Source organism: Trifolium pratense, linkage group LG7 (assembly GCF_020283565.1).
Source record: "Trifolium pratense cultivar HEN17-A07 linkage group LG7, ARS_RC_1.1, whole genome shotgun sequence".
In the NCBI taxonomy this organism is placed as follows: Eukaryota; Viridiplantae; Streptophyta; class Magnoliopsida; order Fabales; family Fabaceae; genus Trifolium; species Trifolium pratense.
The window spans coordinates 53620513-53635465 of NC_060065.1; the positions used below are offsets into that span (position 1 = coordinate 53620513).

The window sequence follows — 14953 nt, forward strand, 5'->3', positions numbered from 1 at the left end:
GAGAGAATCCAAGTAATTAGTAAACTCATAAGACTTTTTTATTTACGAACATAAGACTACTTTCTTGTTTTGGTAGACAAGATAAGATTACTTATTAGGTAGGAAATGAGTGAATGAATCCAATTAATAACCAAAAACATTAATTTCCCGACTTTATATTAATGCACTTTGGTGACATATTTTAGCTTTAGACAACCACCCTAATTCTCCCAAGTCATTCAATACGGAACAAAGACTTAAGAATGAGAATGGAAGCATTTGGTGTCCACCTATTTAGGCTTGATTGTTGGAGGCATAAAGTCATAATAATCCACCATTTTGTGGGTCATTCTCATTCATCAACAAATACCATTGCTCAACAAGTCTCCCCTTTTAAATTATAAAGCAAATCTAATTGTCTCGAATTTATTTGCATTGTCTTTAACTAAAATAAAATAAAATACGACTTTTGAATGTACATTGAAAAAAGTTAGTCAACAAAGAAGTCTCAAGTCTCAACTGCATGTAGCTCTCTATCTTCTACCGTTTAACTATTTAATCGTTTGTCTCATTAAACGGTTAACATATGTAATTAGACGTCATTTTCTTATGATATTGTTAAGAAATTCAGTTGGCTTGAACATGTGTTTATAAGTAAGAGGCAATTGTCATTTTATAAGTCAGTTTTGTAGGATTTAGTTAGTCCAAACCCTTAATTTTAAGATAATATCAGAACCTCTCAAAGATTCTTGGGTCACCCGCTATCAGGTTACCTACCATTTATATCTATGCTCAAAGTCCAATGATGTTGGGGCGAGTCTCACATAGGATGTGAGTTCATCTGAACATGAGTTTATAAGTAAAAGACAATCATCACGAGTCGGGCGGAAAAAGGGGGGAGAACTCCTCGTTCCCGGTTCTCCTGTAGCTGGATCCTCCAGAACCACGTGAATCTTTAGTTTGAATGGGATTCCAACTCGGCACTTTTTGCTATTTTTAGAAAAGTTGTTCTTTAGAGAACACTTTACAAATCAATTTTATAGGATTGAGATAAGTTTAACTCTCGATTCTAAGACATATATTCTTTTACTTGCAATTTTTGTTGCAAATTTAAAGTTACGCACGATCATCATCTCTATTATAAATATTTGCTATAATTTTGTATCTATAACTTAATAAAATCCATAAAAATACCTTGACCAAAATAAATCAATAAAAACACAACTTCAATCAAAGACCGAATTCATTTGGTGTAATTGATCGATCTCTGTCTCCATCAATTTTGCCTTGGAGTGTGGTGTGGAGGAGTCTTGGATTACAACTGCACTTGCACATGGTATTTGTAATGAGGCAGATTTTTGGTGGTGTGCAACTTTTTATGTTGGTGTGGCAGATTAGTTAGATATAAATGAATTTGGCTTATAAGGCGATTGCATGTGATGTGGTTGTATGGTAAGACTAAGATGAGATATATTAGACACACAACTACTATCCACTTCCATGTGAGAAGATGGGCTTAACTTTATCAGTTTATCCATTTCCATCTTTGTCAATCATGTTATAAAACTTTTAATTATAAAATAAAGTATGATCGGTCCCTATGAGTAGGGCTGGACAACGGTCGAATTCGGATCGAAAATTGTCCATCCGACAATTTGAATATCTTCGTCAGCTTAGAGTTTCGGTTTGGTCGGATTATAGTTTGATCGGATTTGAATTGGATGGTTTTTCGATGTAATTCAATTAATATAGACATTGTGTTATATATGCAGAAGTTAGAGTTCGACCTTTGAACACACCATTTTATTTACTTTAAGGATAAAATACTAGCTAATAAACTAATAACAAAATATATTAGACTCTTAAAACATAACAAATCATTATTTATATTCAACTTATGAATGTATTTACATTTAGTACCTCGACTCTATTTAAAAATTAAAATAAAATAAGATCATGAATGAATGCAAGCAGTTTATAACAAAAGATCAACTTATAAATCCAAAGCAAATATAGAGGATGGATTGGCCGTTGGCATCAATTAATGTCATATCCAACCAATTTTTTAGTTTCAAATTGGTTGGATTTCTCCACTTTCCCTGAATGAAAAATAAAAGTAAAAATTCCGTTTTCTTATAAAATAAAGTCCCTAAAATAAAGTCACGGGTCTTAATTATAAGTAAAAAAAAAATATTGAATTAGTTTATCAAAATAAATTATAAATATTAAAAATAAGCTATAAGTTCTTTGAAAAAAATGTTAGCAAACATGTCTTTTTTCCCAATATGAAGTTGTACGCTTTAAGCTATAAATCCTAAACTCAAATTTGTGCATTGCGACATGTCATTTTATATTTATAAGTCTGTTTAATCGTTAATTTTACTAAATATTACAAGTCTAATCAATTATCTTAACCGTTATAAACTCATGTGTTATAAACTAACTTATTGACTATATGCTGTTTTATTTTTCATTTTCATAAATCACATATATCTTTTGCGTGTAACTGCATATATCTTTGTGGGACTCAAATGTGCGGCGAACTCTTACTAAGAATTTTAATGTTGTTGCCATGTGTTATAAACTAACTTATTGACCATATGGTGTTTTTTTTTTCCTTTTCATAAATCACATATATCTTTTGCGTGTAACTGCATATATCTTTGTGGGACTCAAATGTGCGACGAACTCTTACTAAGAATTTTAATGTTGTTGCATGTCCAAAACAAATATCAAATCCAAAATCTTAGTTAAGCTAAAAAAATTCTGCATCATCTCATCAGTGCGCTTTTGAGCAACTATGCAGAATTGCATATGCTTTTTTTTTTTTTTACAATGTTTTTAGTCAAAAATAAGTAGAGAGAGCGTGGAGTAAAAAGATAAGAAAGGGCCCGGGTGGAAAATACAAAAAATTATGGGCTTGTTCTGTCTTTGGGTTACAGTAACATACCCTACCTGAGATATTGTTCTTCTGTTACCAAATCCTGCTGCATTTGGGAATGAATGTACCTCTTTGGTTCAGAAGGTAGACTAAGACAACACATATATGGGATCAGAAGTTCAGAATAACCAGTGAACTAAAGAGGGGACAACATTATTTATATGGACAAATTTATTAATCATCTATTACTCCTTTTCTTTTGTTCATATAAATACTGGTTGAATTATGTTTGTGTTTGATTTAATTTATATTTTAAGTGTTCAGTTGTAGAATTTTAGTCTTATAACTTTAAGGTAGTGAGTTTAATTTTTTTAAAAAAATAGTTGTAAAATGATATCATTTCGATAATTAAAAAAAATCCTCCTTCAATTTTTTATAAAAAATGTTTGTGTTTGATTTTATTTATAGTTACCTTGTGTTTGATTAATAATTCTATTTTTTAAGAAAACAATTGTAAGTGCTATTTATAAATATGTTTTTCGTCTCTATAAAATTGATTACCAATTGTTAGTTGGTTTAGTGATGATTGACGCTGAACTTGGTAGGGAGGACCGCGGTTCGATCCCCCGCAATTGCGATCGGGAAGGGGCTGAAACCACTTGATGCCAGAACGGACCCCCGAACCAGATTCAACTGGTGGTGAAAAACAAAACAAAAAATTGATAAACTTCGGTTTTTTATCTGTATAAAAAAAAAAAATCACGTGTTTTTATCCCTAAAAATATTTTTAGTTCTTAATGATCAATTTATGTTCATTTTGATCTCAATGCTAATACTTTTTTATGTTTAAGATGTGTCAATGTAATATGCTAAACCTCATATTATGTCAAAAAAATGTTAAAAACATGTCAAAATTTATATTGGTCGTACAAGTGGTAAGAGTTTTAGTCCCTTAAGCATGTAGTCAGAGGTTCGATTTCCGACTTATGTGTATGGAGAAAATTTGGTTGGCCGAAGAGAACCCACATTATGCACCTTACAAATTTCTTGACGGAGATTAGCAATCAATATTGCATTGGGAACTTCGTAAAAACATAATTTTTCTAATAAAAACATTGGCCACAGATGTGTGTTGCAGGATAGAGATAGTAGGTTTAAAAAGTAAGAAAAACTACCTGATTGTACAATTTTTATTCGTTTGACACATTTTCAATCTCTACAGTAGCTATGGAAAGTATTTTGTAGTAACAAAAATTGTGAAGAGAACCATTAGAAAAAATAAAATAAAAAATAGAATGCCCGATTTTTTTTTTTTTTTTTTTATATTTTTGCAAATAAAGTGTAATGTTGATGCTGTGCTGCGTTTGTAGGTGGGACCGGTGTTACTTCTATGGGTCTTTGCTTTCGTGATGCCAATAGGCATTTTGTGGCTGACTTGACTCAATGACAGCAACCTTTTTATTCCATATTGGAAGGCGAAACATTGTCACTATTACATGCAATGAAAGAGGCTATCCATCGTGGATTTGAGCGAGTCCAATTTGAAAGTGACTCAAAGTTGTTGGTTGACGCCATCCATTCGAGAAGACGGGGCAATTCGGAATTTAGTTTAATTGTTAACGACATTATTCTTCTTATGTCATCTTCTGTAAACTTTGAGGTTAAGTTTGTTAGGAGACAAGTGAATTTGGTTGTTCATACTCTTGCTAGGGCGGCCAATGTTTGGGCTAGTTTCCAGAGATTTGAGATTATTCCCTTATGTATTGAACATTTACTAGTTAATGATATGAATTAAGTTTGTTTGGTTCAAAAAACTCACTTGCTTACCTTGAAAAAAACATTGTTAATTAGTTGCTCTAGAATAGTTCAATGCTCAATTTGTTAGAGGATCAAATCATGAATGAATCGCGGCCCTCTAACGACAATCATATATATGATTGACGTTAGGTATATCTCAACGGCGTAACTATTTTTGGTCATGAAGTATCTTACGTAATGAATGACATTTGTCGTAAAAACCGTTAAACACAAAAATTGAATTTTCCTCTATCAATGAAATTTCTTTCATACGCAAAATTCAAACGATCAAACTCTTAACTACTTAAAGTGTCCGAGTCCTTAACCATTCGGATCATCCTCATGTTGTTGGTGTTTGGTGCTATGATCACTAGTTAAATGGGCATGCATGCTCTCAAAGTTGGACCATTTTACTGTATGAATGAGCCATTGAGACGAGGATTCTGCATCCCCACAAATCAACAGACAATACTTTAATCAATCATAGTTTTCTTAAACAAGCAGTTAGCAATCATATATATTGTCACACAAGTTATCTTGTTCTCGTGCCTTAGGAGGCACAATGTCATGTTGTTTTTTCCCTTTTCTTTATTTGTTTCTCTTTTTTGGGGGTCCTAAGATTAAGGAACAAGCAACTTCTTTCCTTCTTTATTGTCTTTTTTTCTTGTTCCTAACTAACTGCCATACTTGAGTATACATGAAGTACTAACGACCATGGCATCATATAATTAAATACTACTATTGATAATTGATTATAAAATGGGGCCACACAATCTGAAATGGAAGTAAAGGGTGGATGAGAATTTGTGGTAGGGGCAGGTAGCATATTTAATCATACAACCTACTAGCTTATGTGCTCATGTTTTCATGTTCACCTCACATAATAATTATTTCACGTATGCTCTTGAGTCGTGAGCATAGCTCGATTGATAATGATATTGTATTTTATATGTAAGGCTGAAGTTCAAACTCGAGATCTCTCACTTATTCACCACAAAAGGTGAATTTTTAGCTATAAGGCTACTTGGCTCAAAAAAAAAAGTTCATGTATGTAGTTGATTGTTCACATGCATAATTAATTACTCCATTTATTTGAAAATAAGTGTCGCATTTTTACCATATAAAAAAACTCTCTTCAGATAAATTATGGTGAGGAATGAGGTATATTAGATATGACATTGTATAATATAAATTATATGTAGAAAAAAAAATAGATTACTTGGAGTTCTAATTTTTGGCAAAAAAATATATTTTATTTTTATAAGATTGTAATCATATATGGAAAATTCTCTTTAGGTCCCTCATCATCATAAATATGCATTGTGGTTAGTTATACTAACAGGCATTAGAATTGGACTTTCTAAATGGTACATTTTCCATGTTCATTTGGGCCTGTGCCACATACAAGACCAAACAAAAGAGTTCTAAACCCTAACTCACAGGAGCTTCTTTTTGCACCCCACACATGCACTTCAAAAGTATAATTTTGGAAGAATTTGTTTTAGCCGTCCGAAAATATACTTCCGAAAAAATGCAGAATTTTAGAAGTGTAAAAGAAGAAATTTATTCACCTTTAAGGTGGATTTTCTAGCCACTAGGCTACTTGACCAAAAAAAAAAGAAATTTCCCCAAAGTTTGGAAGTAATTCACTGGTTGGATTTCTTCCTACTATGTCACTGGCAGTGGCACCCTATAATATTTAGATTATGATATCCTTAATAATCCATTTGACAGCATTTTCATTTTTTTAAGAATTAGTTTGTTTCTTAAACCAAATATACATCTTCCATTCCTTTGCTCTCTTTTTACACAATGATTAGTATTTCATGCTAAGTAGGAAATAGAAATAGCAGTGACAAGGATACAATATACACATGATGGCTGGCATTACAATCATGAGAAGAAACAATTTCTCTGCACTATATACACAAGTTGTTGAATGATATCCCTTCAAGAAATGTTGTGTGTGTATCTATCTATCCACGACAAAGTCGTGAACAAAGTTGTTGCGTTTCAGAAGAGCTATTATCCGACAGAGGATACAAGTCACTTTTCCCATTGCTCACGCATGTGATGTTAAGTTGATTTCCGATTTGTGTCATCTGCATAGAATATTGTATCAAAATCGATTTAATTAAACAAAAAATATTGTGCAACAATCTCATAAAATGTTCGAATCAGCAACAAAATCGTAAATTTTCTTCACGTTAATTGATTCCACCAGCTTATAGCTCTAGGCACTAGGAAATAGCATTGATGGAAGAAGTTACACGAGAAATGAGAACTTACCTCACAATAAGTCCTTTGTTCTTGACAACTCCATTTTGAGGTAGGAACACAACTTAAATAATGACACCACGAACAATGTTCATTCAAGTTAACACCTCGAAGGAGCAAAACCAACCCCGTAATCAATCTGTCAAAATTATTCAACTTTAGATTAAATAGTACTTACAAGCATTGACATAAATTCAATCTCTATGAGCAAAGTGTTTGCAGAATAGTATTCACGTCCTAAACCTACGTAAATGCACTGACTCATTGATCATATCGATGCAATTATAACCCTAAGAAAATAAAAGGTAATATACAAAAATGAATGGAAAACGAAAGAGAACTTACCCAGCAGTGAGTAATAGGAAAGACAAAAGCCACAGTACATATTGATAAGGTTTGTGCTTATGTTTAACAGAAGGTGCAAATCCAGATCGAGACTGTTTTTGGCTAATCCATTTAAACTGTGGACGGATCAGAAGAACAAATCCAAGAAGAAAGCCGGAACCAAATCCTCCTAGATGAGCGAAATTGTCAACATGTGGAAGGACTCCAACAGCTAAATTGATTACAACAATGAATATAAGAGTCAACAATGCAGCCAACTGCAAAACAAGACCAGACGAAATGGAAAGAAATTAAATGGCTGCGGCACAAAGACAAAACACAGTGTTTATCAGGAAGCACTACGAATAGAATTGAATTGAATTGAATTGAACGCGTTTATTTTGCGACTCACCTTATTGGCATATATTGTCCAATTTATCAAGAGCTCAGAGAGCATTCCTCCTAGTAAGCCAAACAATGCACCAGAAGCGCCAACCGAGATACCTGATTGTATGAATAGAGCAGATAGCACAGTCCCTCCGAAACCAGATATCACGTACAGAAATCCAATTCTAACTGCAAAAAGATAAACAATGTAGAAATTACAATCTGTAATGTGCAAAATGAAGCTTTTAATTGCTAAATAAACTCGGCAAACAACGGTGTGTATACATATACTTGAACATTTTATTGGTCGCTATAAATATAATGATATACTTGAACAATGCAACGATAATTACCAGAGCCATACCAAATCCAAATTCTTGTTCAAGCCGAATTCCAATAAAAACAAGACTCAACATGTTGGCAAGTACATGGATAACCCCACCGTGCAACCATATACAAGAGAGAAGGCGCCAAACTTGGTGTCTATAAACAACTTTATCTACTTCTAGAGCGCCCATCTTCTGTAATCTGAAAATGTGAGAAATAAGTAGTTTTCAGCAGCACATTAAAAACAGCTCCAACATATATCCACCTAAATAAGTATATTTGGTACTATCCATTAGCCATTTCGAAAACATAATTTGGATTGAATTTGAGTTGAAAACTTTTCAATTATAGAAATTTCATAGCCATAAAGGGAATATGTGTTTGGTTCTGCTGTTACAAAAATTGATTTGAATGTTGATTATGTAAAATAAATTTTAGTTAACAGTGAATTGAATGTGAAGTGGTTTATGTATGGATACATTCAGGTAAAAGTGAGTTGAACGATAAATAAAAATCACATTTGAAGTCAAAGCTACAAATATCAACTCCAAGTTAGAATAAATTCTAGAGGTGAAATCAATTTCAATCAAATGCTATAAATTCTAGCTTCAAGTTAGAGACAACATCCATTACATTCAACATCACCCAAACATGTCAAAATAAATTTTGTATCTGTTATTACTTTTGCCTCTGCCTACTGTGATACCAAATACACATGTAATCTATGAACCACCTGACACTGACCCATCAACACCGATAACAAATATTTTTTAAAAATATAAATAATTGAACCCTAAACCACATGTGTCGGTGTCCGACACCAAGACACAAGCATACATACATACATACATACATACATATATACATACCATGATTAATGTATCATTCTTTAAGAAATAAAACAAATTAAAAATTGTGTTTATAAATGTAACATGAGATGAATAGATAAAGGGAAAAGAAAAACTCACGTAGTGGAAGAAGGACCAAAGAGAGGGTTTTCTTTGAGAGGTTGAAAAGAGAATCTTCCAAGAAAAGAAGCAACACAAGAATTACTATTAAAAGAATTCTTAGGACAATCATTGACATACATTGTAACAATGAACACAACAATGTTGGTAAACACAAAGGTTGGAATCAACCATGGGAACCATTGCTCAAAGAGCCTAAAATCACGATCATAACCACGGGTGACGGAGGGAGGAGGATGAGACGACGGCCGAGAGTGAGGCCGAGACCCACCACCACGTCCATGATGAACGGCGGCATCATCACGGGGAGAATCAATGTCAACTTCAACGGAGTCACCATGTTGGTCCCTCCGTCCACCCATGATGATGATTCTTGATTCTTGTTAGCCAAAGAATTCAAGTTTCTAACACATTTTGGTGAATAATGATTGAAAAAGAATAATGTTTTATATTATTAACAGCCAGAATCCAACAAGACCCTAGCAAAGTTAGGAATTTGTTGTTTGTGTTTGTTTGTTTTTGAATGTCTCGTGTGTTAACGTTGTTTTTTTGTTGACGATACGTTGTTTGTTAGTTGACGATGATGATTATGTTTGGTACTTTGGTTTGGTTTGGTTTTGAGAGGAATTCTTTACCTTCCTACGCCACCTAATTAACTTACTACACCAATATTCTTATTCTAATTTTTTTTAATTATATAATACTAAGTGCATGTTGGATCATGAGATGATAAAAATTGGTGAGTATTGAATTTTTTTATATGAAAAAAAAAGTAAAAAAATTAGTATAATGGTTTTTTTTACAGTTAGTATTATAAATAATAAAATTGTGTTTCTTTTTAATGATAATTTTTCTCTTAAATATTGTAGTGGTAAATAACTTTTTGATATTGTTAATTTATTAATTTAAAGATTAACATATTCAAATTTTCTAATGAACCTTTTTTATAAAAAAAATTCGAATGTACCTTTCATTAAAAAAATATTCTAATAGCCATAAAAAAATATATATATATTCTAATGTACCGTACAGTATTTCAACCCGTAGAAATATCAAAATTGGTAGGTTAGACGCTATGACTGGGATTCAAATATAGGCCTCTCCACTTTGTATGTGTGTGAATTTGTAATAGTTTATCTTTTGTAGTGGTCGCCACCACCGTAACTACCTCAAATTTCACCGTTGAAATTAATCGGTTATGTTCGGATCATAGCAACTAGTATACAAAAATCATTCATTATATTAAAAAAAATTTAAGTATAAAAAAAAAAAAAATCAATTTTTAGTACTTTTTTGATGACTAATACGTATTATGTACGTCTCCTAGTGAGCGTAACTCGGTTGATAGAAAAATTACATAATATACAAAGAGATTGAAGTTTGAACTCTAATACTTCCCCTTATTCATCTTCACGTACTCAGATAAATTGTTTTGCTGTTGCAGGTTTGCACTATTATAGTTTGCACACGATTTACAATTTCAACTATAATACGGTTTTATTTCTCCAACTGTATTATGCATTTGTTTCCGACAAAAAAAACAAAAATTCAAAAATGTTTTTGAGTTAATTTGAATGATAATACTACTGCCTCAACAATAAAAAAGATTTTTCTTTTATAGCAATTTCTGTATTCTAAAACGTCCAATCTCATCCAGTATAGAAAATAAAACATTCATTCAAGTAGCTTTCTTCCTAGGTGTCACAATTGACAAAACCTTCTCAGAATAGTACAAAACTCAACTTCTTAATGACCTATGGTTTAAAATTTATCGTGTTCAAGAAATCTCCTAGCCTGAGTAGTTGTATTTCCATTTAGGAAGATTCACATATTAATGGTGGTGACAAAAAGGGAAAACCAGAAAATGGATCAACATTAGTCACAACTTCAGCTAAAACAAAATCAATTATCAATATTTGCAAGCAGTTAAAAACACCACACAGTTGCTACATAACTGTTGGCCAAACAGATATGCTTGCTACAAAACTCAAAAGGCAAGCTATGAAAGATTCGAGCAGCCAAACCTGTGTCCTCAATAATTAGCTTACTGAACTGAACTACATACATGAGTCGATATCATTTATCTTTTTATGTTGTCATCAGAAGATATACTAGGCCTTTCAGGTATTCAACAATCTCTGATCCACCAAGCTTTGAACTTCCATATACTCTATCAACAAATGTGATTGGAACCTGTACACATGTGACACTAAGATAAGCTATGAAGTGAATAATAACAGCTTGAACAGGGTAATTACATTGAGCCTGTGTTTATTTTAGCAGTCGGCTAAATGTGAACGCGTGTTCCTTTAGAAACTACAGTTTGTAGCTTGTGCATTTCCCCAGTGAAATGCACTGAAACTTGCGGTTTCGGTGAGTGCAACATACAACCAAACATATCCTAATAACTAGAAGCCCTCTACTTGACAAGTATTTTGGAAAGACATGATAAAGAGAAAAAGAAAAGCTAAACCAACAAGCATTCAAATCCTCTCCTTAAGTATATGCATAAACAGATTTAAATATGAAGATTTCGAGAAAGATAGGACAATAGAAAGGAACCAGGGCAATCCTGGAATTATTTCCATGTTTAGCAATTATAATTTCAGACAGTTTGCAAAGCAGATGAAAGTATGAGTATGACTGTCATTCAATTGGCAATGTTAATACCAAATGCATCTTTCATATTAAAAATATGTCATACAAAACTCAATTTATCAGCGACCTACAGAAGACCAACAGCCTATCAAAGCAGGTATTTTCAAAAAATGGTGGCACAGCAAAGCCATAATTACAGCTTAGATTTAATATATGGAATAGAATATCTGAATGGATAATACATGCTGACTGCCTTTTAAAAACAATTACATGACAAAGCACATGCATATCATTGATTATAGGCAACTGAAGTCACAGTATTAGGGTGAATGTGGATTGGTGAAACATTTCTAGAATCCACCAGCGCAATTGTAAGCTGTAGCCAATTATAATTACTACAGTATTAAAAATGGCACTTCATCATTCAATTTACAAGTTGTATGAATAAATGGTACAAGTTACGCTAGATATGTCAAGAATGTATAAACGGCCAGCACATATAGTGATGATCAATGCTAATTACGCATCTAACTCATGAGCTATGAAATCAACATAATAAACAGGTTAACATAAAGAATAACCAACAGGAATTAAGCAACTGCACCTCTTCAATATGGTACCCTTTTCTGGATGCTCGTACTATCATCTCCATTTGGAAGACATATCCCTTACTAACGCAGCAACTAATGATATCTTCAAGCACCGATTTCCTATAAAGTCTACAAAGAACAACAATACATCAATCTCCAACCAGTTAATAGAGGAGCAACAACACTCACCAAACAGTTTAATATCCATTACCTAAAAGATCCTGTCAAATCGGAGACACCAGGCCATAGAAGTGTTTGTGCAAGAACATTTGCTCCCCTGCTTGTTAGTTTGCGCATAAGATTCCATCCATGCACACCACCACCTTTAACATAACGAGTCCCTGTAACTATATCAGCACCAGTTTCCAACTGTTTTCTGAAAAACAAAAGGGAAGAGTTAAGTTGTGGCAGCCGGCAGGTAACAAGAAAACAAGAAATATATTATTAAAAGCTTTCCTTACCTAATGAAGCCTGGCAAATATTTTGGCTGCAGAACAACATAGACATATCAGGAAGGAAAAATTGTAGAATGCTGCAACTAAAAAATTCTCTAAACTAAGAATCTAAAACAAATTTCATTCAACTATCCAAGTGTTAATTTTCAATTCCTTTTCAAATTTAATCACTCTTCATGAAAGCAACCTATTATCTACATGTGAACAAAATAACATACATGGTGTGATAGATCAGCATCCATAATGACAACAAAATTTCCAGATGCATGCTTCATGCCATGAATATAAGCCGTTCCTGCAAATTAATCACATCAAATGCCAATTTTATCAAAGATGATTTAGTAAAAGTCTCAGGTACATACCTAAACCCATTTTCCTAGGCCTCGCTCTTAACAGCTGTATCCACAAGAATAAGCACAGTTACTCTAAATGATACAAAAGGAGTGAGATAGATCCCAAAAAATAGAATAGGTCACGAATTGAGTAAATAAATATTTTAGTCTTTGAAATTGCAACGATCGGTCAATTTAGTCTCTTAAATTGAAAATTATCAATCATTTAGTCTCCATCAAAATATGTCTTCAGTAAACGGTCATCAAAACCAATAAAAGACATACAGTGCATATTTACTTAACTGGTGTTTTGTTGCATCAAAACAAGCATAGAACCTTTAAAACTGTGGTGCAAAATTTGAGAAAATGACTAAATTGATGGATATTTTTCAATTTCAATGACTAAAATGCCTATTTACGAATTAATTACTAGTGATTTATTCGTAAATGAAAATTGAAATTGTGAATGTGAGTGCTTACAATCCGATCTTCTCCATAAACCTGCTGCAATTGTTTTACAACATCTTGAGTACCATCAGGACTCCCATCATCCACAACAATAACTTCAAAATCAACATCCCTAAAATTGAGAAATGAAAAGGAGTATTTGTCAATGTTGTTAAACAGTGGCGCTATAGTGTAGCAGAATTCGAACACATTGTTATTGTTTTGTGATACACTAAGTATAGTCGGCAATAGCACTATTGCATAACAAAATTTGAATAAACCGGCGATCCGCAATAGACAGCATTTTGATCATAATCTAAGATGAGCATTCTATAGCAAATTTCTTACCATATCTTTTAATTTAGGGTTGAAAAAGAAGCTAATTATACACATAGATTCATAAAAACATGGTAACATATAAGAAAAATAGATAAAAGAAATGAAGAAATTACTGAAGGTGTTTGAATATAAGGTAAAGAATGAGACTAATGTTGAGTCGTTCATTATATGTAGGAACAATTATACTGTATTTGTTTTTCTGATTCTGATTCTGATTCAGCTTCTTCTCATCCATTCTAATCTGAAATTCGAACAAATCAAATCAATATAGTGATTTTGATTTCATCAATTATCACATATATGTAAAGAAAAACACATTTCACCAAAAAAAAAAAAGTAAAGGATGGACGAAGTTTCTCACTGTTTATGGCGACCGGTAACTAACCCCGGTTGCGTTTTCCGGCAAGTTGAGTTCAGAGCGATTTCAACTTGTTTCTTTCTGATGCCAATGGTAAAGTGGTTACATTTTTTTATTTTTTATTTTGTATTTTGGAGCTATCGTTATTACTCGCTTGTTTCAAGATTTAATTGAGTTCTAATAGTTTTATGTGAGATTGAAACTCAACAAGCGTTTGTAGTCCAACGGTTAGGATAATTGCCTTCCAAGCAATAGACCCGGGTTCGACTCCCGGCAAACGCATTTTGTTTTTTATTTATTTGTTTTTTATTTATTTATTTTTTGTTTGTTTATTTTTGTTACACGAAAAATTAATTTTATACGTTACTTTACATGACAAGTCTTTTTTATCAATATTCTGTATGAATGGTTTTTGTCTGAATCCATAAAAATATAAAGTCCAAAGTAAGGACAAATGAGATTAATATATAATTTTGTGTGGTTTTAGTTGTATCTTTATATTTGTGTGGTTGGTATGATAGCTAATGGCTCTTTTTTCTTGTTGGTTCAAAACTACTAGTAGTACTAGCTCATTTATATTTGTGTGATTGATATTGCATCTTTATATTTCTTTTCTATAGTCATACATAATTCACATTGCAACGTGGGTTGCACAAGCTATCAATTTTTTTAAATTAAAATATCCGTGTATTGATGATGTTAACTCTGTTTTTTTGTTGTATAATTAACTCTGTTGTTTTTACATACGCAAATAAAATTCTTGCTTTGTACGCAACTCATAATTTGGTCAAAATAAATCTCATCACATTTAGGTGTGTATAGGTAATTATGATTGAGTAAAATGAGGGCAGTAAATATAAATAATCTACATTTACATTAGCCACAATCTTAGTC

At 32.5% G+C, this 14953-nt stretch overlaps 2 protein-coding genes and 1 non-coding gene across 3 annotated transcripts; 1 reads left to right on the forward strand and 2 right to left on the reverse strand.

Moving 5' to 3' along the window:
* Positions 1-6369: 6369 nt before the first annotated feature.
* LOC123898970 (RHOMBOID-like protein 1) lies at positions 6370-9622 on the reverse strand. The gene is made up of 6 exons (XM_045950024.1): positions 8941-9622; positions 8010-8173; positions 7671-7834; positions 7280-7536; positions 6947-7073; positions 6370-6759 (listed from the first exon to the last, which is right to left on the reverse strand). The coding sequence occupies exons 1-6, from the start codon at positions 9300-9302 to the stop codon at positions 6634-6636; spliced, it is 1200 nt and encodes a 399-aa protein (XP_045805980.1). The 5' UTR covers positions 9303-9622; the 3' UTR covers positions 6370-6633.
* Positions 9623-10599: 977 nt separating this feature from the next.
* On the reverse strand, positions 10600-14200 carry LOC123898971 (dolichol-phosphate mannosyltransferase subunit 1-like). The gene is made up of 9 exons (XM_045950025.1): positions 14063-14200; positions 13815-13942; positions 13396-13495; positions 12946-12979; positions 12802-12878; positions 12590-12615; positions 12340-12504; positions 12143-12257; positions 10600-11133 (listed from the first exon to the last, which is right to left on the reverse strand). Exons 2-9 carry the CDS (start codon positions 13934-13936, stop codon positions 11029-11031), a joined length of 744 nt encoding a protein of 247 aa, XP_045805981.1. The 5' UTR covers positions 13937-13942; positions 14063-14200; the 3' UTR covers positions 10600-11028.
* A 69-nt stretch (positions 14201-14269) lies between these two features.
* TRNAG-UCC lies at positions 14270-14341 on the forward strand. Its single transcript has one exon. It is a non-coding gene; the product is annotated as a tRNA-Gly (tRNA).
* The last annotated feature ends 612 nt before the right edge of the window (positions 14342-14953 follow it).

Coding starts and splice junctions, on each gene's coding strand:
- LOC123898970 (XM_045950024.1), bottom strand. CDS start 9,302: ATGGGTGGACGGAGGGACCAACATGGTGACTCCGTTGAAGTTGACATT. Junction 7,537..7,670: donor GGACAATATATGCCAATAAG/GTGAGTCGCAAA, acceptor CTTGTTTTGCAG/TTGGCTGCATTGTTGACTCT. Junction 7,074..7,279: donor TTCCTATTACTCACTGCTGG/GTAAGTTCTCTT, acceptor TAATTTTGACAG/ATTGATTACGGGGTTGGTTT.
- LOC123898971 (XM_045950025.1), bottom strand. CDS start 13,936: ATGGATGAGAAGAAGCTGAATCAGAATCAGAATCAGAAAAACAAATAC. Junction 12,505..12,589: donor TATTTGCCAGGCTTCATTAG/GTAAGGAAAGCT, acceptor TTTGTTTTTCAG/AAAACAGTTGGAAACTGGTG. Junction 12,258..12,339: donor GATTTGACAGGATCTTTTAG/GTAATGGATATT, acceptor TGTTCTTTGTAG/ACTTTATAGGAAATCGGTGC.